Raw genomic sequence first — 25,867 nt, 5'->3', positions numbered from 1 at the left:
GTTGCCGCCACCCCGCGAAGGGAATGATGGCACAAAATCTGGTGGGACAACTGCGCCGCAAGTTAATGCTGAGCCGTCACGTCAACACGAGGATTGGCGACGGTCTGCGGCGCCTGACGGACCCAACACCGTTGATCCGAGTCCCCCATCCAACACGGCGACCAACACTTCCGGGAAGAAGCTTGAGTTTGCCAGCAATCTGACCGCAGTGTTGGCCCCGAATGCATCCAAGAAGAGGCCTTCCTTTGCCAACGGTCCGAAAATATTAGTGGTGTCGAATGCATCCGGGATCATGTCTGTCACTTGTGGCGGCAGGGAACTCGTTGCTGCAGATAACACGAACGAGGTGAGTGAGCGCAACGCCACTGGACACAAATATCCTTTGTTCATAAAATGGCTTTGCAGGCAGTGGATTTGTTGCTGAGGGTGATGCGGGCGGATTGACTCAACGCAATGCCTGTGGAAACGAAAACCCAATTACGAGAATTCACCGCGCAGTATTCCGGGAGCGGTGTGAGTCCCGGCGACTGCTTTGCCCTGCGCAACGACGCGAAATTGACACTGCTTGAGTTGACTGTTGACGGCACGGTGCGTGTGTGCGTGTATTGGGTTTTGCTACTGCTTTTAGGATTGTGTGTAGTTGTGGCGGTATTGTGAGCCGAAGAGTGTGGAATTGCGACTCCTCACGGAGAACATTCGCCGCGTTCTCTGCGTGTTTTCTTTTATTATTTACATTTTACTGTTGGCTTTGTTGTTTTCCTGGAATAATAAGTATCCTTGCTGTTTCTTTATTTAATGGTCGGTTGCTGCACACTGTCATGAGTGACGTGTTTATCCTCTTGTTTTGTTTTTGCTGCCCACACACGGTGCCGGCCTCACTGCTGTGTCTCCCACCGAGTGCACAAAGGCGGACTGGAGGAACAGGCCACATGCCGCATGACGTGTGAAGGGTGTTGTGTGGGCTCGTGGAACAGCAAGATCTGTTTTTTAGTTTCCATTTTTCGTGCGGGCAGAATGTATGCACACGGCTGCCATGTGCTTCTAGGCACAAGAAATAAAAGTCCTGCCCGAACAATTATTTAATTTTGTGGGTTCCGCTGGACTCACACTTTTTCCTTTTTGTTTTGGGCGACTCGCTGCGGCTTGTTTCCGTTTGTGCTGTGCTCACCGTCGCTTTGTGTTGCCGTGTCCCGTTGAGTGTCGCTCTGCTGGCTGTGCTGCCTCCATGCCTCCATTTCTCTTTCTTTCCTGCTAGAGGCACCGATCTTCTACGACGACAATTGTTTGTGTTCCCATTGCGATGGCACGAGGGTGGCTGGGCGCCCTGCCCCGGCCTGCTGAGTGCACTCGGAGGGGAGCGGATGGTGTGCGCCGTGCCTCACTGTGGGTGTGGAACACTAATCCGCCACAACCTGCTGTGAGGCGCCATGCCAATTTGTCAGGGCAGAGGGAAGTGAAGGACTGTGCTCTGGACTTGGATGCGCTCCGTCCCAATTCCCCTGCGGTTGCGTGTGTGCTGTGCGCATGGATCTTTCTTGCAGTGCGACGTGGATGGCGTTGCTGCTGCGTGTGCATTCGTGCATGTGTTGTGCGGCGGACTTCTCTTTCTCTCCCACTGCACCGCCCTTGTGTGTGGGCGATTGGGGGAGCGGGGAGGTGCGAGGAACTGAGCGTGGGTGGCTGCCGACTAAGCTCCGCGCATTGGGGTCCTCCACACACACGTGGCACCACTCGGCAGCCTCTTGCAGTACCAGGCCGTTGATTGAGAGGATGGTAGTGCCTGCTCCATGCCGAAGGAGGACAACGAGATGCGGTGCATGACGGCCAACCTGATTTGCATGTGGTTGCAGCGCATGGAGCACGTGAGCCAGTACGCGTTGTGCGTTGCGCTCATGATTGGGGCGAACTGGCGGCACGACATTGTGGCGCTGTGTGTGTTGTGAGTGGCGGTGGCATGGCGGCGATTGTGAGGGACGTGGAGGACACGGAGCTGCTGGACTGGGAGGAGGTGGCTTACGTTGCGGCGCGGCGGGAGCGCATGACGGACTGCCTGTGCTGGAGGGGCGCGTGCTGAAGTGAGCGTGGCGTGCCTGTGAGGGCCTGAGGAGAGGGAATAACAGTTGTAGTGACCGTGTGGGCGTGAGGAACGGGTCATGGCGAGGATTAATTCTTTTTTGTTGTTTGTGGATTGCTGTTGAACCGCGCCCACCCAATTATTGTTGTTGTGGTGCGTGACCCTCATTGCTGGATTGGACGGTGCGTGGCTGTGTGACTTGTCTCTCTTTGCTTTTGCTCTGCGTTGACGTGTTGTTAGTCTGTGCTGAAGGCTGCACGCAAGAGACAGGAGTGATGGCGATGATGACTGGCCGTGTGCTGCTGGTGTGTGCCCTCTGCGTGCTGTGGTGCGGTGCCTGTGGTGGTGGACGAGCTGAAGTAACTTCTCCAGCTTCTTCGCCCAGTAAAGACAAGGAATCTCAAGAAGTCGAAGTGACCACAGCTGTCGCTGGAAAAGTTGGCCAAAGCGGTCAACCGGAATCGCCACAAGAAACACCACCAACGACGTTACAATCACAGAAAGCGCCAGCGAACTCGTCACAGGCACCACAACCCGAAGGAGGACCATCAAAAAAGGAAGACGAAGCGATGGACAACACGGGTCTAAATACAGAAGATGAAAAGGAAGAAGAAGATGATGAACAACACGAAGAGGAAGACGAAGACGAAGAGGAAGAGGAAGAGGAAGAAGAAAAGGAAGACGGAGGGGAAAAAAAAGAAGAGAATGATACGAAAGGAAAGGAGGAGACAAAGAAACAAGCTGCTACCAGCACCACAGAGGGGACCTCAGCAGGCACTGAAGAGCAGCCAAGTTTATCTTTTGCTGCGGCGGGAGCATCGAATATAACAAATCCCAACATCACCCAAACAACTGGAGACGGTGATCCAGCAGCTGATGGTGCAGGGACAGCAGAGGGAAAACAAAATGAAAATAAAGATGCCAATCCGAAAGAAACACCAGTGACGGCCGCAGCCGTGAAAACTACGACGGCGACGACTGGCGACAGTGATGGCAGCACCGCGGTCTCCCACACCACCTCCCCTCTTTTGCTTCTTCTTGTTTTTGCCTGTGCGGCTGCTGCTGCGGTGGTGGCCGCGTGAGAGTGAGGGGGAGAGAGCCGTGCACCGCCCGCACACACGCTCGTCCTTCTCTCTCTGTGTGTGTCCCCTTGCATGGACTCTCGCCCTCACCTCACCCCACGAGGCACACAATAATGTGCCCATTGTATATATGCATGCACACCCATGCAGGCCCGTTGGTGCTCTCTTTTGCGCCACACGCACCGCTGCCGTCCTGCCTGGCTGCATGGGCGGAGCACCGTAACTGTTTCTGTTTTATTGCATTGAGTGAGCGACCTCTCTCTCTCTCTCCCTCTGTGTGTGTGTTTTGCTTTACGGGAGCAATGAGAGTGTGTGTGCTGGTCGTCCCACGCTTCGGCTTTTTGTTTTTCTCTTTTGTTTCGAATCTTTGCTTCTGTTGTGGTTGGGTGCACCCATTTTAAATTCATTGATTGGTTTTCTTCTTAAAGTGCGGATGGCTGAATTTTCCCTTTTGTATTCTCCTGTTCTTTGTTTCTCCCACGCAGTCGGTCCTTGTTGCTTCAGCGAGCCACGAAGTATTTGCCCAACACCCACATCAATGGCTTACTTGCTCTACACCCCACATTAGTTTGAGACGCTGGTGCTGCTGCATGTGATGGTGTTTATGGTGTGATTGCCAGCGGTGCTTTGCTGTCACTTTGACGTACCCTCGATTTGTTGAATATGTTATGCGTGCCGACAGCACGAATTGGATCCGCGTTGTTGTGAGGGACGCACCCTTTTTGAGCAGTTGGTGCGCTGCAGCCATACACCGTCATTGGGAGGGATGGACGCCCATCCGCATCAACGTATCCACAAGGGACCTGGATGATACCGGGAAGCATTGGATCTCAGAGAGGTACCACGCAATGAATTCATTGAATGACAATTGCGAGTGTGAAGGCGACGTTGTATCCTCTGCGCACGGGATTATTCTCGAGGATGAAGTTGTCCCTGCTGCTGTCAAACCGCATGCGGATCGTCTGCTCGTGCAACCACTGGAGGGTCCTTTGATTGTGCCCCCATTTGCCACGGGCAGCGTTTGCATTCGGTTCACGATGCGTGCTGGGCATTGTTCCACTGGTGTTGCCAATGCTGACATGGTGCTGTGCGTGGCAGAGCGCTGTCGGTGGTGGTGCACTCGACGACTGCCGTGGTGGCTGCGAGGAGCCCCGCGACTGCGACGACATTGGTGGCATGGAGCTGCAGGATGGCGATGGGGACGGGAGGACGCTGGAGTCGCACTGGTCGCAGCGCCACGCGAAGGATGAGTGGATGGCACCGATTGGTTGTGCCGGCTGCCGCACGGAGCTGACGCTGGCCGCACCGGCTGACCTGGGCTGCATGAGGGTGAAGTGGGAGATGGCGGAGCTGATGCGCTGGTGGAGGAATTCGTGCTGTGCGCTGCTGCAGAGGAAGCGCTCCGCACTGATCATGAGTGAATATCCCCAGATGTTCTGCGAAGGGGGCGTTCCTGCCAGACGCTGCACGTTGGATCGGTATTCCAGTGGTTGGTGTGCAGACGAATTATCCATGAGGGGTCAGAAAACGCCCGATGGACAGTTGCCCCATCATTGGTCCCGCACTGGATGTGAGAAATGCTGCCGCTGTTATTTGGAGGGGAGAATATTTGTCTGCGGTGCCTGGGGACAAGCCCTCTTCGTGGTGTCTGGACACGCCTCCCACCAACACGACAGATGCGAGGGACCCGGAAGAAACATACATCTCGGTTCTGTCATGCATGCGGCATTGCGGTGCCTCGGCATGCGGGTGCGTCTGAGAGTGACTGAAGAGGGTAACGCCCGTTGTGTCCCATGCACGGCCGAGGCGACGATTACGTGGGTTGCTCCGCCCTACGATGAGGGAAAAGCTATTTTCCGTGACCACGCGCAGTTGTGCACGATATCCGCCACCAGCGGCAGCCTGCTTCCAGTAGTTTCGTGGGGTGGCGATGTGAGAGAGGGTGTATGGAGCAGGACGGTTTCACTGGCATCTACTGAACAAGCTTTGCTACGGGCATCCGTCCCCGATCCAGAGAGCATTGGGACCGACCGTGTCACACCACCGAAGTATGTGGACACGGCTGCTCCCCAGAAGCATCCGTCGCCAGAGGAGAAGGAAGTCGCCTCCGGTGCCACGACGGCAACGGAGTGCTCTTGCCCAGCGACACCGCGGGTGCGCCGCAGGAGGCGGAGAAGGAGAGCGATGTTCCGGACATCGACGATGTGGCCGCCGATGGTGTGACGTCTGTCGTGGGACAATCATTATGAGATGAGGCCGCCAGCGACAAGGCCGGTGGCGGTGCCACAGCCACGGGACCCAGGAGCCCTGATGCCGCTGATGACGCGCAGGGCGCCGTGGACCCTCCGCCGAGGGAGGATGAAGCGGCGGTGGTGTGCGGGGGTTGGGAGGCAGACATGAAGGACGCCCCGCCTCCGATCCACGGCAATAACAGTGCGGCTGCTGCTTGTCCCTTTCCGCTGCTTCTTCTGCTTGCCGCTGCCGCCGCGGTGCCAACACTCAGCAGTGGGTGCAAGAGAGAAAGGCCTATATCAACTGGCATGTTCCTGTCAGTATATACATACACTCTGCTTGTCCGTATACTTTGTACCAGGGACATGCTGTATGCACTCTCCCTCTTTTGTCGGTCGCTGATGTGGCGGCACCACGCGTGTATTATGGGCTGGGATAAGAAATTGTTTGACTTCTTCTGGAGGATACTGTGGGGTGTTTGTGTGCGTGTGCGAGGGATCTGTGTGGTTTTGATTTCCCTATTTTTATTTACCTGCTTTGGCATTGTGTAATGATGCTTCCCTTCTCCATTATGTGTGTTCTGAAGTGTTGCTGGGGCACCGGGAGTGGATGCCTGTGGACGCACGCCGTGCATTATGCGCTACATTGGTGGGAGGGGAGACTGACATAACTGGCGGGATTCAGTAAGGCGCATTTTGTCCACGGACCCTGCGGCCGCAGCAGCCTGAGTGGCGCTTTGCATATGGACGTGTGGATTGTTTCTCTCTTGCGAGGCCTTTTTTACTGCGTGTCATTTTCCGCTCGGGTACCGTGCCCGTGGCAGCAGCGGCGGCATCAAAAGGGCTGTGTGCGTGGAGAGTCCTTGACTGAGTGCCTGTCTTACTTCTCTCTGTTCTGTCGTTTGATTGTACCGTGCGCCGGCCAAACGGTTGGCATGACGTTCTTCTGACGGCGGGGTCCACGTGACATGATGTTGCGTCGCGTGCTTTGTTGCGGGTGTGTGATTTCCGCAACGGTTTTTGGGCGGTTGACTGTTGGGTCGTTGAGGGCGGCGTGGCGACGGGTGTGGATGGACCCGATTGTGTGCCGTGGCTGTTCGTGCGGGGGAGCCGTGGGAAGGAGGAGGGCAGCGGAGCGATGGACTCACGAGGAGTGCGGTAGCGTGCAGCCATGAAGATTGGCGACAGGGAACTCACTGCCGCTGTGAGTCGCCGTGTGTGGTGTTTGTTTCTGTTATTATTACTTGCGTTGTTGGATGTGTGGCCGCTGTGGGGGAAGACTGTTTTTTGTTTCTTTTTCACGCCGTTTTGGGATTCTTTTCCGCACCGGCATCACTGTGTTCTTGCCGCACTGTTGCGCCCTCTTTCCCTTCCATTTGGGGGCAGCTGCGGGTGGGTTTTACATGCCGTGGAGTTGTGTGCCGTGCTGTCCGGTGTTTCATTGTTGCCTGTTCTTCCTGCGTGCACGCGTCCCCCATGCTCATGACAACAACCCTCATGCAAACGCTACTCCTCCTTTTCCATGCTGCTGATGTGTGTGTGTTCTTCTCATCCTCCTCTGTTTGTCCCTCCCTAGACTGTGTGTGCAGCCGTGATGATGACGATGACTGGCCGTGTGCTGCTGGTGTGTGCCCTCTGCGTGCTGTGGTGCGGTGTCTGCGGTGGTGGACGAGCTGAAGCAACTCCAGCTCCTCCAGGTTCTCCGGGTATTCCGTCCCGTAAAGAGATACCTCAAAACGGCAATGTGACCGTCGTTGGCGCTGGAGGAGGTGGCGAAACCAGTGAACATGCAGCGTCACAAGAACCCGCATCAACGACGTCAGGATCACCGGAAGTGACAGCGAAAGCGCCAGCGAACTCGTCACAGGCAACACAATCCGAAGGAGGAGAAGCGTCACAAATGACAAGTGCAAAGATAGACAGCAAGGGTCAAAAAGAAGAAGAAAAAAACGGATGAAAAAGAAGAGAAGGAGGAAAAGGACGAAGCCGAAGAAGACGAAGAGGAAGAGGAGGAAGACGAAGAGGAAGAGGAGGAAGAGGAAGAGGAAGGGGAAGAAGGGGAGGAAGAGGATGATACGAGAGAGAATGAAGAGGAAGTTACAAAGAAAGAAGGAGCTATTACCGGCACCACAGAGGGGATCTCAGCAGGCGGTGGAGAGCAGCCAAGTTCATCTTCTGCTGCGGAGGGAGCATCGAATATAACAAATCCCAACAGCACCCACACAACTGGGGACGATGATCCAGCAGCTGATGGTGCAGGGACAGCGGAGGGAAAACAAAGTGAAAATAAAGATGCCAATCCGAAAGAAACACCAGTGACGGCCACAGCCATGAAAAATACGACGGCGACGACTGGCGACAGTGACGGCAGCACCGCGGTCTCCCACACCACCTCCCCTCTTTTGCTTCTTCTTGTTGTTGCGTGTGCAGCTGCGGCTGCGGTGGTGGCCGCGTGAGAGTGAGTGTGAGAGAGCCATGCACCGCCCGCACACACACTCTTCCTTCTCTCTCTCTGTGTGTGTCCACTTGCATGGACTCTCGCCCTCACCTCACCCCACGAAACGCACACAATAATGTGCCCATTGTATATATGCATGCACACCCATGCAGGGCCGTTGGTGCTCTCTTTTGCACGACACGCACCGCTGCCGTCCTGCCTGGCTGCATGGGCGGAGCACCGTAACTGTTTCTGTTTTGTTTCTATTGCATTGAGTGGGCGACCTCTCTCTCTCTCCCTCTGTGTGTGTGTTTTGCTTTACGGGAGCAACGAGTGTGTGTGTGCTGGTCGTCCCACGCTTCGGCTTTTTGTTTTGTTTTCCTTTTTGATTTTGTGGTTGAGTGCACCCATTCCGCGGCTGCGTGTGTGTGTGTGTGTGGGACTTTATGAGTAATTTGCGTGTGTGCTATCTGCCTCTCTCTGCCGTTGCTTTCTTCAGACTCTCTCGTATCGCAAGGCAGCTCCGTAATTTTAGGCTTTGAAAAACACACAGACAAATGCGCAGAATCTCTTTGTTTCACACGCTGTGGAGTGGCGTGGACGCTGAGAACGCACGCACGCACAATATTTTGTCTGCGGTTGCTCTTGCGAGGAAGGAGGTCGTGAGCCCACGATTTGCCTCGTTGACGTGATGCGGTTGTTATTTTGGCGGCGTACAGCAATTGAATGGTGTGGCGTTGAGGATGTCTGGGACGAGTGCCTATCGACTTTCCCCCAACAGCTGTACCTGCCGACGTGTCTCTCCCGTCGTGGTTTTGTCGACAAGGGATTCTCCGGCTGTGTGGAATGATGTGCGTGTGCGTTGGAGGAGACAGCAGCCAAATGACTGGCGGCAGCGCATGAGTGCTGTGATGTGCGGCTGTGCCCTTTTGCCTCCCGCTGGTTGCTTTGTGTGTGGACGTTGTTCAGTGTCTGCTGAAGCGTGACGAATAGCAACGCACCCGCTGTGCCTCCTGCTGCTTCTTCTGGTGGTGACCGTCGCTGTGTGTTCCTGGTGCACTGTTCTTTCTTCTAATTCCGTGTGTCTGTGTGCGTGAGTTGTTGTTGGGAGTGACTGCTGTACGGATGATGATGCCACTCACTGTGGATGGGTGGCGGTGCTTACTGTGTCAACTCTTTTCTTGGCATGTTTCTCTATTTCTCACTCAATCACACACGAAGAAAGCAAACAAGCGCTAATCGCTACTGTGAAATCCGAAGGCTCTGAAAGGACCGACAGCACACACACCGCCCACACATATTTATATGCTCTCACGTGTTGCTGCTGTGAAGGCACCCCGCACACACAACCGTCGCCGCGTGACCGGATCCAGCGGAAGGAGGAGGGAAGGAGGAGAGAGTGAGCGGCGGATGCCCAACATGTCCCGGCATCTATTCTACTCTGCGGTGCCCCTTTTTCTTCTTCTTGCGATGTTGTGCTGCAACAGTGTTGGGGCTGTGGCTGCTGCCGGATCCGAGTCACGTCAGGGCTCCTCAGCGGGGAAATTTTTTGTTTGGAGAGATGTGAAGGATGGAGAAAAGTGAGTCCTCTCCATGCTCCCAGTCTTGTTGGGATGAATGGTGAGGTGTTTGCCGTTGCCGAGGCGTGGTGCGAGAAGGATAGCGTCATTTTCCTTGCATTGCTTCACAATTCATGAAGTTGGACGACAAAAACCCCAAAGCCCTGGAAGCAACTGAGGTGAGGACGGAAGTGCTGGAGGAATGTCCAACCGATGGAGGGAATTGCGCCTCCAAAACAGAGGATAAGGATGATTCCCAAGGCGGGACGAGAGTACATGTGGGCCGTCCAACAACAGTTGTGAAGGGAAATGATATTTACATGCTTGCCGGAGTCTGCATGAGTAAAGGTCTCTCTGATTGTCAGGTAGGTGTGGCTGGCGTGGCTCAGTGGGGACTTTTGCTGGTGAAAGGGAACGCCAGTGGTGTGGATGAAAGTACCAAAAGAATTTGTTGGAATGATACCATCAGTATTTTGTGCAATGCTATCGGTGACAACGATGACACTTTGACAGGACACATTGGCGGTGGTGGATCGGGTGCTAAGATGGAGGATGGCACGCTTGTGTTCGCAACGGAAGCCGTGAAGGAAAATAAGGTTAATGGCACTGCGGAGGATGGGGGGAATAACAATGTTTCGCTGCTCATATACTCCTCGGATGCTGCAAATTGGACGCTGTCGAAGGGGATGTCTGACGGTGGCTGCAGTGATCCCTCCGTCGTGGAGTGGAAGGACAAAAAACTCATGATGATGACTGCGTGTGATGATGGCCGCCGCAGGGTGTACGAGATCGGTGACAAGGGGAGGCCGTGGACGGAGGCACTCGGGACACTCTCGCGTGTGTGGGGCAGCAACCGTAAGCCACATGAGAAGGGCGTTGGAAGCGGGTTCATCACAGCGACGATTGAGAACCGGGACGTGATGCTTGTTGCTCTGCCGGCGTATTCCGAGAAGCTTGAGAAGGGAGGCGCTCAAAAGGGTGAACTCCATCTTTGGCTGACGGACAATACGCACATTGTTGATATTGGGCCGGTATCCGGGGAAGGAGACGATGCTGCCGCCAGCTCCCCGCTGTACAACAGTGGTAAAAGTGGTGAAGCTAATAATAGTGAAGAGTTGATTGCACTGTACGAGAAGAAGAAGGGCGCTGGGGGCAAACCATCACCTGGTGTGGTCTCTGTGCTCCTGAGTGAGCAGCTGCAGCGTGTGAAGGATGTGCTGGCGACGTGGAATAAAGTGGACCAAAGCGTTTCCCAGCTGTGCCCCCCAAGTGCTGAGAAGGACCGTCCAAATGAAAATGACTGCAGCGGTGTTAAGATCACGGATGGGCTGGTTGGCTTTTTGTCCGGCAACTTCTCTGGTAACACATGGAGGGACGAGTACCTCGGGGTGGACGTCACAGTGAAGGGGCTGCGAAGGCAACATTGCATGCCGGCGGAGTGACGTTCAAAGGAGCGTGTGTGGAGTGGCCTGTTGGCGAGCAGGGGGAGAATCAGCTGTACCACTTTGCGAACTACAACTTCACTCTTGTGGCGACGGTGTCCATCGACAAGGTGCCGACGAGGGAGGGCCCTATTCCTTTGATGGGTGTGAAGATGAATGGCGCAGAGAATCCGGTACTTCTGGGACTGTCGTACAACAACGAAAAGAAGTGGAAATTGTTGCAGAGTGGTGGAAAGACCGAGGAGCTCAGCGGTACTTGGGAGGCAGATGCAAAGTACCAGGTGGCGATTGTGCTACAGAACGGCAAACAGGGCTCGATCTACGTCAATGGTAAACTTGTGTGTGGGGATGCGCAATGTGAACTGAAAAATACGGATATTAATGTGGTCTCCCACTTCTGCATTGGAGGGGATGGAGACAAAACAGGGAGCAACGAAGGCGTGTCTGTGACTGTGACGAACGTCCTGCTGTACAACCGCCCGTTGGATGGCAATGGGATTAATGCGCTTAACGCAAACAAAGCTTCTATTCCGAAGAGTGTGGCTGCGCGTACGTCTTCAGCCGTGGTGTCTCGCCCGAAGTGCTCTGCTGAACATTTGGCGGCGGGAGCAACGGGTGGCGTTGCCGCTCGTGAGAGTGGGGCACATGGTGATGCCGGCACTGTGTTTGGCAACGAGGTGCTGCCATCGCTTGTTTTTCTGTTGGGACTGTGGGGGTTTGCGGCTCTGTGAGGAGTGACTGGCTGCCGCGTGGGACACTGCGACCTTCCCTGCACAGAACTACTTCCCTGGAACGAATATCTCTGATACGTTTACTTTTTTTTCGTATTTTAAGTTTATCTTAATGTTTGCTAATTTCTGGTTTAAATCTTTTTTCGTTTTTATCTCTCATATCCCCATCCCTTTTTTTTTTCGCTTTTTCGGGCAATCACTATGGACCTCTTTTTCTTTTCTACTCTTCCCTCTTTAATTGTTTGTTGCTGCACTCTTCCTGTGAGGGGTGCCGTGTGTTCCCGCCCAACTGCTCCACTCGCACACCACCGACACGCTCATGACGACGGCCCTGTGCGCCTCGCCTGCTGCACGCATGAGGAGGGGCCGCGACGAACGGCGCGCTGAGGGAGCCGTGACGTGTGGGCGTGCGACGAGGGCCTGTGGGGCGGAGCACACATTTCTTCCCTCTTGTTTTGTTTTCTTTGCGGCCAGTTCTGGCAGACACCCGCAGCACCACACACACAGCCACACCCTGCCGCCGTGTTTTTTCTTTTGTTTTCTTTTGTTTTGTTTTGTGGATGTGAGTGCGTTGCCACCGTGCGTGATTGTTGATGTCGGGGCCGTGCCGCTTGTACCGAAGCCATCCAGCTGTTCCTCTTGCTGTGTTGATTTGCCTCCCTGTGCTCTTCTTCTTTTTAGCTCCTCCCACAGCACACGTACACAGTCACATGAGTATTTGCACAGTGCTATGCAAGAATGTATTTGCTTTGCCGGTTGTTGGCCTTACCTGCTTTTTGTGCGCTGGCGTGTGATGGACGGTGCCACGATGGCCTCTTCTGGCAATGACAGTCGCTGTGCTCTCGGCACACACACACACACTCTTCCCTCTCTGTGAGAGTGATTGCAGCAGGAGCGTGGTGTAGGGCAGTGACAGCTGCTGCTGTGGAGGAGGACGAGGCGCCGAAGGAGGAATAAGAGGGCGAACCCGCTGGATGAGCTGCCGCTGATCCCGTTCTTGCTGGAAGCGTTAAACCGCGAGTACAGTAAGACGGACACTCGCACGGTTGCTGCTCCGCATTTCTTCCAGCACTGCGGTGCCGCCGGCTACACGACTTTTTGGTGCCGCTGCAAGTACAACGAGGAAAAAAAGATGCGTTCCATGACGGCCAACCCGATTTGCATGTGGTTGCAGCACATGGGGCACGTGCGCGAGTACGCGTTGAGCGTTACGCGTTGAGCGTTGCGCTCATAATTTTTGAGGAGAGGCGGCACGACATTGTGGCGCTGTGGGTGTGAGTGGCGGTGGCATGGCGGCGATTGTGGAGGACGTGGAGGACACGGAGCTGCTGGACTGGGAGGAGGTGGCGTACGTTGCGGCGCGGCGGGAGCGCATGACGGCTGCGTGTGCTGGAGGGCCCGACGATTCTGAGGCCTGTGCTGGAGGGGCGCGTGCTGGAGTGAGCGTGGCGTGCCTGTGAGGGCCTGAGTAGAGAGAATAACAGTAATAGTGACCGTGTGGGCGTGAGGAACGGGTCATGACGAGGATTAATTCTTTTGTTTTTTGATTGTTGTTGGACCGCGCCCACCCAATTGTTGTTGTGGTGCGTGACTCTCATTGCTGGATGGGACGGTGCGTGGCTGTGTGACTTGTCTCTCTTTGCTTTTGCTCTGCGTTGACGTGTTGTTAGTTTGTGCTGAAGGCTACACGCAAGTGACGGGAGTGATGGCGATGATGATGGCTGGCCGTGTGCTGCTGGTGTGTGCCCTCTGCGTGCTGTGGTGCGGTGCTGTTTTTGGACACGCGATGGAGGATTACTGCGGTGAGGGTGGAGGGAACGGTTTGAGTAATGGTGGAGATGACGGCGTGTCCCTAAAGGCGGACTGCGGGCTGTTATCGACTCGAATGGGATTAATAAGGGCGGTTGAAGCTGAGGAAGCTGGATCAGGATTGAGTGTTCCAGACTCATCGGGTAATTCGAAAGATAAGGCATTGGAAGGTGATACGAATGGCAGTGAAGCTGTTGGTTCAGGAGATGTGGGTGTCGCAGGACAAGCAGCAGCACCAGCAGCACCGACGTTTGGAGGATCAGGTACAGAAGAACAGGTTAGGGAATTAGAAGTGGTGGGTACAAGTGATGGAAACGTAGCAGGAGCTAAGAAGGATCACGAGGACGTTAATGAAGTTGATTCCAAACACCAAAGAGCTGAACAATTGTCTTCTTCTTCTTCATCTGGCAGCTCTGAAACTGAGGGTGTCAAACAACCCGTTGTGAAGGAAAATTCCAAGAGTAGCGAAACCTCCGATAGCCCGCCGCAAGAAGAAGAAAAAGATCCTCGCAGTAAACCTGACAGTCGTGAAGGAGAGGCGGAAGAAAAAGAAACAGAAGAAGACAAAAAAAACGCAAGCAATCAGGCACCAACGGAGACACCTGGAGGTCTGACCAAACACACAGAAATACAAACAGCAACAACGGAACCGAATGGACAGTCCAGCCCTGAGGCTTTAGAGGGTGTGAAACAGTCAGAAGAAGTCCAAGGCAAAAAGGACTCAAACCACAATTCACAAACAAAGAGCGTTGACTCCATCGCAGCCAATCAACAGAAGGAACCATCTGCCGACCATGGAGAATCAGGGCCACCATCACCCACGGCAAACGGTGATGCCGCCAATAATGATTTTGACAAGAGCACTGAAGACGGCATCCCGAGCAGTGACCCAGCAGCTGATGTTGCAGAGAAACGAAAAGAAAAACAAAATGAAAATAAAGATGCCAATCCGAAAGAAACACCAGTGACGGCCGCAGCCATGAAAACTACGACGGCGACGACTGGCGACAGTGACGGCAGCACCGCGGTCTCCCACACCACCTCCCCTCTTTTGCTTCTTCTTCCTGTTGTTGCGTGTGCAGCTGCTGCTGCGGTGGTGGCCGCGTGAGAGTGAGGGAGAGAGAGCCGTGCACCGCCCGCACACACACTCGTCCTTCTCTCTCTGTGTGTGTCCCCTTGCATGGACTCTCGCCCTCACCTCACCCCACGAAGCACACACAATAATGTGCCCATTGTATATATGCATGCACACCCATGCAGGCCCGTTGGTGCTTTCTTTTGCACGACACGCACCGCTGCCGTCCTGCCTGGCTGCATGGGCGGAGCACCGCAACTGTTTCTGTTTTGTTTTTATTGCATTGAGTGGGCGACCTCTCTCTCTCTCCCTGTGTGTGTGTTTTGCTTTACGGGAGCAATGAGAGTGTGTGCGCTGGTCGTCCCACGCTTCGGCTTTTTGTTTTGTTTTCCTTTTTGATTTTGTGGTTGAGTGCACCCATTCCGCGGCTGCGTGTGTGTGTGATGATATGAGTAATTTGCGTGTGTGCTATCTGCCTCTCTCTGCCGTTGCTTTTTTGACTCTCTTGTGTTCCGTACATCTGCTCTGCAAGTATAGGCGCTGACAAACACACAAACACATGCACACGCTGTGGAGCGGCGTGAATGATGAGAACGCGCACACGCACAATATTTTGGCTGCGGCGGCCCTTTCGAGGAGGGATGACGGAAGACTGCGGTTTTATTTTTTTGCCGTGCTGCGAGCGTGATTTTCTTGGCGTGCTGCCCGTGTGCGGCGCGGCATTGAGGGAGCCTGGGAGATATGCGTATGGATTCTCTCCTGGCAGCTGCACGTGCCGACGTGTTCCTCCCGCTGTTCGTGCACCGACGGAGGATTCTCCGGCTGTGCGGGGCGATGTGCGATGGAGGGTGTGGGATGAGACAACAGTAAAGTGACTGGCGATGGCGCGTTGGTGTTGCGAGGGGCAGTTGTACCCTTCTGCATCTCGCCGATTGTTTTGTGTGTCGGCGTATCTCGGAGAGTGCTGACGCGTGGCAGAAGCACCCGCCGTGGCTCCTGCTGGTGGCAACAGTTGTTGTGTGTTCTCTTTGCACTGTTCTTCCTCCTCGTTCCGTGTGTCTGTGCGCGTGGGTTGTCGTTGTTGTTGGGAGTGAATGCGGTGCGGATGATGATGCCGCTCACTGTGGATGGGTGGCGGTGCGTTTCACTTCTTTTTCCTCTTTTTTCTAAACCACTCACACACAAAGGAAAGAAGTTACTACCAAGCGCTAATCGCTACTGTGGAATTCGAAGGCTCTGAAAGGACCAACAGCACACACCGCCCACCCACACATATTTATATGCTCTCACGTGTTGCTGCAGTGGAGGCACCCCGCACACACAACCGTCGCCGCGTGACCGGATCCAGCGGAAGGAGAAGGGAATGAAGGGAGAGTGAGCGGCGGATGCCCAACATGTCCCGGCATCTCTTCTACTCCGCGGTGCCCCTTTTTCTTCTTCTTGCGATGTTGTGCTGCAACAGTGTTGGGGCTGTGGCTGCTGCAGGATCCGAGTCACGTCAGGGCTCTTCAGCGGGGAAATATTTTGTTTCGAGAGATGTGAAGGATGGAGAAAAGTGAGTCCTCTCCATGCTCCCAGACTTGTTGGGATGAATGGTGAGGTGTTTGCCGTTGCCGAGGCGTGGTGCGAGAAGGATAGCGTCATTTTTCCTTGCATTGCTTCACAATTCATGAAATTGGACGACAAAACCCCCAAAGCCCTGGAAGCAACTGAGGTGAGGACGGAAGTGCTGGAGGAATGTCCAACCGATGGAGGGAATTGCGCCTCCAAAACAGAGGATAAGGATGATTCCCAAGGCGGGACGAGAGTACATGTGAGCCGTCCAACAACAGTTGTGAAGGGAAATGATATTTACATGCTTACAGGAGTCTGCATGAGTAAAGGTCTCTCTAATTGTCAGGTAGGTGTGGCTGGCGTGGCTCAGTGGGGACTTTTGCTGGTGAAAGGGAACGTCAGTGGTGTGGATGAAAGTACCAAAAGAATTTATTGGAATGATACCATCAGTATTTTGTGCAATGCTATCGGTGACAACGATGACACTTTGACAGGACACATTGGCGGTGGTGGATCGGGTGCTAAGATGGAGGACGGTACGCTTGTGTTCGCAACGGAAGCCGTGAAGGAGAATAGGGTTAATGGCACTGCGGAGGATGGAGGGAATAACAATGTTTCGCTGCTCATATCCTCCTCGGATGCTGCAAATTGGACGCTGTCGAAGGGGATGTCTGACGGCGGCTGCAGTGATCCCTCCGTCGTGGGGTGGAAGGACAAAACACTCATCATGATGACTGCGTGTGATGATGGCCGCCGCAGGGTGTACGAGATCGGTGACAACGGGAGGCCGTGGACGGAGGCACTCGGGACACTCTCGCGTGTGTGGGGCAGCAACCGTAAGCCACATGAGAAGGGCGTTGGAAGCGGGTTCATCACAGCGACGATTGAGAACCGGGACGTGATGCTTGTTGCTCTGCCGGTGTATTCCGAGAAGCTTGAGAAGGGAGGCGCTCAAAAGGGTGAACTCCATCTTTGGCTGACGGACAATACGCACATTGTTGATATTGGGCCGGTATCCGGGGAAGGGGACGATGCTGCCGCCAGCTCCCTGCTGTACAAAGGTGGCAAAAGTGGTGAAGCTAATAATAATGAAGAGTTGATTGCACTGTACGAGAAGAAGAAGGGCGCTGGGGGCAAACCATCACCTGGTGTGGTCTCTGTGCTCCTGACTGAGCAGCTGCAGCGGGTGAAGGAGGTGGTGGCGACCTGGAATAAAGTGGACCAAAGCGTTTCCCAGCTGTGCCCCCCAAGTGCTGAGAAGGACCGTCCAACTGAAAATGACTGCAGCGGTGTTAAGATCACGGATGGGCTGGTTGGCTTTTTGTCCGGCAACTTCTCTGAGAACACATGGAGGGACGAGTACCTCGGGGTGAACGCCACAGTAAGTAATAGTGAAGGGGCTGCGAAGGCAACATTGCATGCCGGCGGAGTGACGTTCAAAGGAGCGTGGGTGGAGTGGCCTGTTGGCAGTCAGGGGGAGAATCAGCTGTACCACTTTGCGAATCACAACCTCACTCTTGTGGCGACGGTGTCCATCGACAAGGTGCCGACGACGGAGGGTCCTATTCCTTTGATGGGTGTGAAGATGAGTGACGCAGAGAATCCAGTACTTCTGGGACTGTCGTACAACAACGAAATGAAGTGGAAATTGTTGCAGAGTGGCGGAAAGACCGAGGAGCTCAGCGGTACTTGGGAGGCAGATGCAAAGTACCAGGTGGCGATTGTGCTACAGAACGGCACCCAGGGCTCGATCTACGTTAATGGTAAACTTGTGTGGGGATGCGCAATGTGAATTGAAAAATACGGATATTAATGTGGTCTCCCACTTCTGCATTGGAGGGGATGGAGACAAAACAGGGAGCAACGAAGGCGTGTCTGTGAATGTGACGAACGCCCTGCTGTACAACTGCCCGTTGGATGGCAATGGGATTACTGCGCTTAACGCAAACAAAGTTTCTATTCCGAAGACTGTGGCTGCGCGTACGTCTTCAGCCGTGGTGTCTAGCCCGAAGTGCTCTGCTGATCATTTGGCGGCGGGAGCAACGGGTGGCGTTGCCGCTCGTGAGAGTGGGGCACATGGTGGTGGCGGCACTGTGTTTGGCAACGAGGTGCTGCCATCGCTTGTTCTTCTGTTGGGACTGTGGGGGTTTGCGGCTCTGTGAGGAGTGACTGGCTGCCGCGTGGGACACTGCAACCCTCCCTTCACAGAACTACTGTCCTCCCGTAAACGAAATATTCCCCGGATAACATATTTTTTGTTCTTAATTTTTAAACTTTTTTTCTGTGCCTTTTTTTAAATTTGAATTTTGTGTGCTGCCACCGTGCGTGATTGTTGATGTCGGGGCCGCACCGCATGTACCGCTGCCATCCAGCTGTGCCTCTTGCTGTGTGTCCCCTTGCATGGACTCCCGCCCTCACCTCACCCCACGAGGCACACACATAATGTGTCCATTGTATATATGCATGCACACCCATGCAGGCCCGTTGGTGCTCTTTTTTGCACGACACGCACCGCTGCCGTCCTGTCTGGCTGCATGGGCGGAGCACCGTAACTGTTTCTGTTTTGTTTTTATTGCATTGAGTGGGCGACCTCTCTCTCTCTCCCTGTGTGTGTGTTTTGCTTTACGGGAGCAATGAGAGTGTGTGTGCTGGTCGTCCCACGCTTCGGCTTTTTCTTTCTCTTTTGTTTTGAATCCTTGCTTCTGTTGTGGTTGGGTGCACCCATTTTACTTTCGTTGATTTGTTTTCTTCTTAAAGTGCGGATGGCTGAATTTTCCCTTTTGTATTCTCCTGTTCTTTGTTTCTTCCCACGCAATCGGTCCTTGTTGCTTCAGCGAGCCACGAAATATTTGCCTAACGCCCACATCAATGGCCTACTTGCTCTACACCCCACATTAGTTTGAGACGCTGGTGCTGCTGCATGTGATGGTGTTTATGGTGTGATTGCCAGCGGTGCTTTGCTGTCACTTTGACGTACCCTCGATTTGTTGAATATGTTATGCGTGCCGACAGCAAGAATTGGATCCGCGTTGTTGGGAGGGACGCATCCTTTTTGAGCAGTGGTGCGCTGCAGCCATACACCGTCATTGGGAGGGATGGATGCCCATCCGCATCAACGTATCCACAAGGGACCTGGATGCTACCGGGAAGTATTGGATCTCAGAGAGGTATCACGCAATGAATTCATTGAATGACAATTGCGAGTGTGAAGGTGACGTTGTATCCTCTGCGCACGGGATCATTCTCGAGGATGAAGTTGTCCCTGCTGCTTTCAAACCGCATGCGGATCGTCTGCTCGTGCAACCACTGGAGGGTCCTTTGATTGTGCCCCCATTTGCCACGGGCAGCGTTTGCATTCGGTTCACGGTGCGTGCTGGGCATTGTTCCACTGGTGTTGCCAATGCTGACATGGTGCTGTGCGTGGCAGAGCGCTGTCGGTGGTGGTGCACTCGACGACTGCCGTGGTGGCTGCGAGGAGCCCCGCGACAGCGACGACATTGATGGCATGGAGCTGCAGGATGGCGATGGTGACGGGAGGACGCTGGAGTCGCACTGGTCGCAGCGCCATGCGAGGGATGAGTGGATGGCACCGATTGGGAGTGCCGGCTGCCGCACGGAGCTGACGCTGGCCGCACCGGCTGACCTTGGCTGCATGAGGGTGAAGTGGGAGATGGCGGAGCCGATGCGCTGGTGAAGGAATTCGAACTGTGTGCTGCTGCAGAGGAAGTGCTCCGCACCGAACATGAGTGAATATCCCCAGATGTTCTGCGAAGCGGGAGTTCCTGCCAGACGCTGCACGTTGGATCGGTATTCCAGTGGTTGGTGTGTAGACGAATTATCCATGAAGGGCCAGCAAAACGCCCGATGGACAGTTGCCCCATCATTGGTCCCGCACTGGATGTGAGGGATGCTGCCGCTGTTATTTGGAGGGGAGAATGTTTGTCTGCGGTGCATGGGGACAAGCCCTCTTCATGGTGTCTGGACACGCTTCCCACCAACACGACGGATGCGAGGGACCCGGAAGAAACATACATCTCGGTGCTGTCATGCATGCGGCATTGCGGTGCCTCGGCATGCGGGTGCGTCTGAGAGTGACTGAAGAGGGTAACGCCCGTTGTGTCCCATGCACGGCCGAGGCGACGATTACGTGGGTTGCTCCGCCCTACGACGAGGGAAAAGCTATTTTCCGTGACCACGCGCAGGTGTGCACGATATCCGCCACCAGCGGCAGGCTGCTTCCAGTGGTTCCGTGTGGTGGCGATGTGAGAGGATTTATGGAGCAGGACGGTTTCACTGGCATCTACTGAACAAGCTTTGCTACGGGCATCCGTCCCCGATCCAGAGAGCATTGGGACCGGCCGTGGCACACCACCGAAGGATGTGGACACGGCTGCTCCCCAGAAGCATCCGTCGCCAGAGGAGAAGGAAGTCGCCTCAGGTGCCACGACGGCAACGGAGTGCTCTTGCCCAGCGACACCGCGGGTGCGCCGCAGGAGGCGGAGAAGGAGAGCGATCCTCCGGACATCGACGATGTGGCCGCCGATGGTGTGACGTCTGTTGTGGGACAATCATTATGAGATGAGGCCGTCAGCGACAAGGCCGGTGGCGGTGCCACAGCCACGGGACCCAGGAGCCCTGATGCCGCTGATGACGCGCAGGGCGCCGTGGACCCTCCGCCGAGGGAGGATGAAGTGGCGGTGGGGCGCGGGGGTTGGGAGGCAGACATGAAGGACGCCCCGCCTCCGATCCACGGCAATAACAGTGCGGCTGCTGCTCGTCCCTTTCCGCTGATTATTCTGCTTGCCGCTGCCGCCGCGGTGCCAACACTCAGCAGTGGGTGCAAGAGAGAAAGGCCCATATCAACTGGCATGTTCCTGTCAGTGTATACATACACTCTGCTTGTCTGTATACTTTGTACCAGGGACATGCTGTATGCACTCTCCCTCTTTTGTGTTGTTCGCTGATGTGGCGGCACTACGCGTGTATTATGGGTTGGTATAAGAAATTGTTTGACTTCTTCTGGAGGATACTGTGAGGTGTTTGTGTGCGTGTGCGAGGGATCTGTGTGGTTTTGATTTCCCTATTTTTATTTAACTGCTTTGGCATTGTGTAATGATACTTCCCTTCTCCATTATGTGTGTTCTGAAGTGTTGCTAGGGCACCGGGAGTGGATGCCTGTGGACGCACGCCGTGCATTATGCACTACATTGGTGGGAGGGGAGACTGACATAACTGGCGGGATTCAGTAAGGCGCATTTTTGCCCACGGACCCTGCGGCCGCAGCAGCCTGAGTGGCGCTTTGCATATGGACGTGTGGATTGTTTCTCTCTTGCGAGGCCTTTCTTACTGCTTGTCATTCTCCGTTCGGGTACCGTGCCCGTGGCAGCAGCGGCGGCATCAAAAGGGCTGTGTGCGTGGAGAGTCCTTGATTGAGTGCCTGTCTTACTTCTCTGTTCTCTCGTTTGATTGTACCGTGCGCCGGCCAAACGGTTGGCATGACGTTCTTCTGACGGCGGGGTCCGCGTGACATGATGTTGCGTCGCGTGCTTTGTTGTGGGTGTGTGATTTCAGCAACGGTTTTTGGGCGGTTGACTGTTGGGTCGTTGAGGACGGCGTGGCGACGGGTGTGGATGGACCCGATTGTGTGCCGTGGCTGTTCGTGCGGGGGAGCCGCGGGAAGGAGGAGGGCAGCGGAGCGATGGACTCACGAGGAGTGCGGTGGCGTGCAGCCATGAAGATTGGCGACAGGGAACTCACTGCCGCTGTGAGTTGCCGTGTGTGGTGTTTGTTTCTGTTATTATTGCTTGCGTTGTTGGATGTGACCGCTGTGGGGGAAGACTGTTTTTTGTTTCTTTTTCACGCCGTTTTGGGATCCTTTTCTGCACCGGCATCACTGTTTTCTTGCCGTACTGTTGCACCCTCTTTCCCTTCCATTTTGGGGGCAGCTGCGGGTGGGTTTTACATGCCGTGGAGTTGTGTGCCGTGCTGTCCGGTGTTTCATTGTTGCCTGTTCTTCCTGCGTGCACGCGTCCCCCATGCTCATGACAACAACCCTCATGTCAGCACCTTCCCTTTTTTTCCATGCTGCTGATGTGTGTGTGTTCTTCTCATCCTCCTCCTCTCTTTGTCCCTCCCTAGACTGTGTGTGCAGCCGTGATGATGACGATGACTGGCCGTGTGCTGCTGGTGTGTGCCCTCTGCGTGCTGTGGTGCGGTGCCTGCGGTGGTGAACGATCTGAAACAACTCCAGGTTCTTCGGGTAATCCGTCCGAAAATGATCCTAAAAAAGAAAAAGTGGCCGTCGTTGGCGCTGAAGGAGGTGACGAAAGCGGTAAACCGGCAGCGCCACAAGCACCAGCATCACCAACGGGGTCAGGATCACCGGAAGCGGCACCGGGCCCGTCACCGGCAACAAAACCCGAAGGAGAAGCATCAGTAACGGCAAGTCCAACGACGGAAAACAAGGGTGGAAATACAGAAGGTAAAAAGGAGGAAGAGGAAGAGGAGAAACAACAAGAAGACGAAGAGGAAGAAGTGGAAGAGGAGGAAGACGAAGAGGAAGAGGAGGAAGAGGAAGGGGAAGAAGGGGAGGAAGAGGATGATACGAGAGAGAATGAAGAGGAAGAAACAAAGAAAGAAGGAGCTATTACCGGCACCACAGAGGGGATCTCAGCAGGCGGTGGAGAGCAGCCAAGTTCATCTTCTGCTGCAGAGGGAGCATCGAATATAACAAATCCCAACAGCACACCAACAACTGGAGACGATGATCCAGCAGCTGATGGTGCAGGGACAAGAGAAGAAAAACAAAGTGAAAATAAAGATGCCAATCCGAAAGAAACACCAGTGACGGCCGCAGCCATGAAAACTGGCACAGCGACGCCTGGCGACAGTGACGGCAGCACCGCGGTCTCCCACACCACCTCCCCTCTTTTGCTTCTTCTTATTGTTGCTTTTGTGGCTGCTGCTGCGGTGGCCGCGTGAGAGTGAGGGAGAGAGAGCCGTGCACCGCCCGCACACACACTCGTCCTTCTCTCTCTGTGTGTGTCCCCTTGCATGGACTCTCGCCCTCACCTCACCCCACGAGGCACACACAATAATGTGCCCATTGTATATATGCATGCACACCCATGCAGGCCCGTTGGTGCTCTCTTTTGCACGACACGCACCGCTGCCGTCCTGCCTGGCTGCATGGGCGGAGCACCGTAACTGTTTTTTTTTGTTTTTATTGCTTTGTGTGGGCGACCTCTCTCTCTCTCCCTCTGTGTGTGTGTTTTGCTTTACGGGAGTAATGAGAGTGTGTGCGCTGGTCGTCCCACGCTTCGGCTTTTTGTTTTGTTTTTCTTTTTGATTTTGTGGTTGTGAGCACCCATTCCGCGGCTGCGTGTGTGCGTGAGTTTTTGTTGTTGTTGGGAGTGAATGCGGTGCGGATGATGATGCCGCTCACTGTGGATGGGTGGCGGTGTGTTTCACTTCTTTTTCCTCTTTTTTCTAAACCACTCACACACAAAGGAAAGAAGTTACTACCAAGCGCTAATCGCTACTGTGGAATTCGAAGGCTCTGGAAGGACCGACAGCACACACACCGCCCACACACACATATTGATATGCTCTCACGTGTTGCTGCAGTGAGGGCACCCCGCACACACAACCGTCGCCGCGTGACCGGATCCAGCGGAAGGAGGAGGGAAGGAGGAGAGAGTGAGGCGCAGAGGCCCAACATGTCCCGGCATCTCTTCTACTCTGCGGTGCTGCTCCTTGTTTTTGTGATGTTGTGCTGCAGCACTGGAGCTGAACAAGTTGGTATGGAGGAGCCAGCTGATCCCTAGTTTAAATGGGAGGGCATCACCGGTGATGAAAAATTGGACTCGTTGGGTGCTCCCAGCCTTTTGAAGGTGGGGAGTGACGTATTTGCCGTTGCCGAGGCAAAGTGGAAGAAGGATGATGCCAGTTTTACTGGCATTGCATCCCAACTTCTTACGACAAAAACTACTGACACACCGGAGGAAGTACTGAAGAATGCCAACGATGGGACACAATTACTGGAGGGAGGTACTTCCAAAGACCCAAATAAAAGAGTAGATGTGAGCCGACCAACAACAGTTGTGAGGGGAAGTGATATTTACATGCTTGTTGGAGTCTACATCAATAAAGTTGCCGCTTCCGTACAGAGTGCCAAGCCTGACGCGAATCAATTGGGACTTTTGCTGGTGAAAGGGAACGTCAGTGAGGTTGCAAATAGCAAAAAAATTGTCTGGAAAGATACTGAGAGTTCCCCGCAAAGACTGTTTGACGCACAGCTCGATTCCTGGACAAAGCTGATTGGAAGCGGTGGATCGGGTGTTAAGATGGAGGACGAGACTCTTGTGTTTCCAGTGGAAGGCACGAAGAAGAAGGCGGATGGCACTGAAGTGAATGTGAAGACTATCTCACTTATCATACACTCGAAGGATAATACGAATTGGACGCTGTCGAAGGGGATGTCTGACGGTGGCTGCAGTGATCCCTCCGTCGTGGGGTGGAAGGACAAAACACTCATCATGATGACTGCGTGTGCTGATGGCCGCCGCAGGGTGTACGAGTCCGATGACAAGGGGGATTCGTGGACGGAGGCACTCGGGACGCTCTCGCGCGTGTGGGGCAGCAACCGTAAGCCACATGAGAAGGGCGTAAGAAGCGGGTTCATCACAGCGACGATTGAGAACCGGGACGTGATGCTTGTTGCTCTGCCGGTGTATTCCGAGAAGCTTGAGAAGGGAGGCGCTCAAAAGGGTGAACTCCATCTTTGGCTGACGGACAATACGCACATTGTTGATATTGGGCCGGTATCCGGGGAAGGGGACGATGCTGCCGCCAGCTCCCTGCTGTACAAAGGTGGCAAAAGTGGTGAAGCTAATAATAATGAAGAGTTGATTGCACTGTACGAGAAGAAGAAGGGCGCTGGGGGCAAACCATCACCTGGTGTGGTCTCTGTGCTCCTGACTGAGCAGCTGCAGCGGGTGAAGGAGGTGGTGGCGACCTGGAATAAAGTGGACCAAAGCGTTTCCCAGCTGTGCCCCCCAAGTGCTGAGAAGGACCGTCCAACTGAAAATGACTGCAGCGGTGGTAAGATCACGGATGGGCTGGTTGGCTTTTTGTCCGGCAACTTCTCTGAGAACACATGGAGGGACGAGTACCTCGGGGTGAGCGCCACGGTAAATAATAATGAAGGGGCTGCGAAGGCAACATTGCATGCCGGCGGAGTGACGTTCAAAGGAGCGTGGGTGGAGTGGCCTGTTGGCAGTCAGGGGGAGAATCAGCTGTACCACTTTCCGAACCACAACCTCACTCTTGTGGCGACGGTGTCCATCGACAAGGTGCCGACGACGGAGGGTCCTATTCCTTTGATGGGTGTGAAGATGAGTGACGCAGAGAATCCAGTACTTCTGGGACTGTCGTACAACAAAGAAAAGAAGAGGAAATTGTTGCAGAGTGGCGGAAAGACCGAGGAGCTCAGCGGTACTTGGGAGGCAGATGCAAAGTACCAGGTGGCGATTGTGCTACAGAACGGCAAACAGGGCTCGATCTACGTTAATGGTAAACTTGTGTGGGGATGCGCAATGTGAATTGAAAAATACGGATATTAATGTGGTCTCCCACTTCTGCGTTGGAGGGGATGGAGACAAAACAGGGAGCAACGAAGGCGTGTCTGTGAATGTGACGAACGTCCTGCTGTACAACCGCCCGTTGGATGGCAATGGGATTACTGCGCTTAACGCAAACAAAGCTTCTATTCCGAAGAGTGTGGCTGCGCGTACGTCTTCAGCCGTGGTGTCTCGCCCGAAGTGCTCTGCTGAACATTTGGCGGCGGGAGCAACGGGTGGCGTTGCCGCTCGT

The 25,867-nt window shown here is 54.5% G+C and overlaps 4 protein-coding genes and 7 pseudogenes across 4 annotated transcripts, besides 6 other annotated features; all 11 read left to right on the top strand.

Annotated features, from left to right (window-relative positions):
* Positions 1–25,867: part of a sequence feature (areas not merged during assembly with more than two copies in the genome that could not be assigned to a particular haplotype) that runs on past both edges of the window.
* Positions 1,799–2,110, top strand: Tc00.1047053506955.226 (annotated as a pseudogene).
* Tc00.1047053506955.212 (mucin-associated surface protein (MASP), putative) lies at positions 2,350–3,156 on the top strand (the record flags this gene model as incomplete). The annotated part of the gene is made up of 1 exon (XM_812786.1): positions 2,350–3,156. The coding sequence occupies one exon, from the start codon at positions 2,350–2,352 to the stop codon at positions 3,154–3,156; it is 807 nt and encodes a 268-aa protein (XP_817879.1).
* Positions 2,667–2,777: a sequence feature (CT-rich).
* Tc00.1047053506955.198 (uncharacterized protein) lies at positions 4,228–5,379 on the top strand (the record flags this gene model as incomplete). The annotated part of the gene is made up of 1 exon (XM_812788.1): positions 4,228–5,379. The coding sequence occupies one exon, from the start codon at positions 4,228–4,230 to the stop codon at positions 5,377–5,379; it is 1,152 nt and encodes a 383-aa protein (XP_817881.1).
* On the top strand, positions 6,982–7,845 carry Tc00.1047053506955.184 (annotated as a pseudogene).
* Positions 7,319–7,458: a sequence feature (CT-rich).
* Positions 9,128–11,557, top strand: Tc00.1047053506955.170 (annotated as a pseudogene).
* Positions 12,084–12,114: a microsatellite.
* Positions 12,515–12,997, top strand: Tc00.1047053506955.161 (annotated as a pseudogene).
* On the top strand, positions 13,262–14,473 carry Tc00.1047053506955.150 (mucin-associated surface protein (MASP), putative; the record flags this gene model as incomplete). The annotated part of the gene is made up of 1 exon (XM_812781.1): positions 13,262–14,473. The coding sequence occupies one exon, from the start codon at positions 13,262–13,264 to the stop codon at positions 14,471–14,473; it is 1,212 nt and encodes a 403-aa protein (XP_817874.1).
* Positions 13,895–13,938: a sequence feature (CT-rich).
* On the top strand, positions 15,720–18,158 carry Tc00.1047053506955.130 (annotated as a pseudogene).
* Positions 19,410–19,859, top strand: Tc00.1047053506955.115 (annotated as a pseudogene).
* Positions 22,151–22,975, top strand: Tc00.1047053506955.99 (mucin-associated surface protein (MASP), putative; the record flags this gene model as incomplete). The annotated part of the gene is made up of 1 exon (XM_812785.1): positions 22,151–22,975. One exon carries the CDS (start codon positions 22,151–22,153, stop codon positions 22,973–22,975), a length of 825 nt encoding a protein of 274 aa, XP_817878.1.
* Positions 22,482–22,634: a sequence feature (CT-rich).
* On the top strand, positions 23,599–25,596 carry Tc00.1047053506955.90 (annotated as a pseudogene).

This window comes from Trypanosoma cruzi, genomic scaffold (genome assembly GCF_000209065.1).
Source record: "Trypanosoma cruzi strain CL Brener 1047053517127 genomic scaffold, whole genome shotgun sequence".
Classification (NCBI taxonomy): domain Eukaryota; phylum Euglenozoa; class Kinetoplastea; order Trypanosomatida; family Trypanosomatidae; genus Trypanosoma; species Trypanosoma cruzi.
This window is presented reverse-complemented; position numbering and strand designations above follow the sequence as displayed.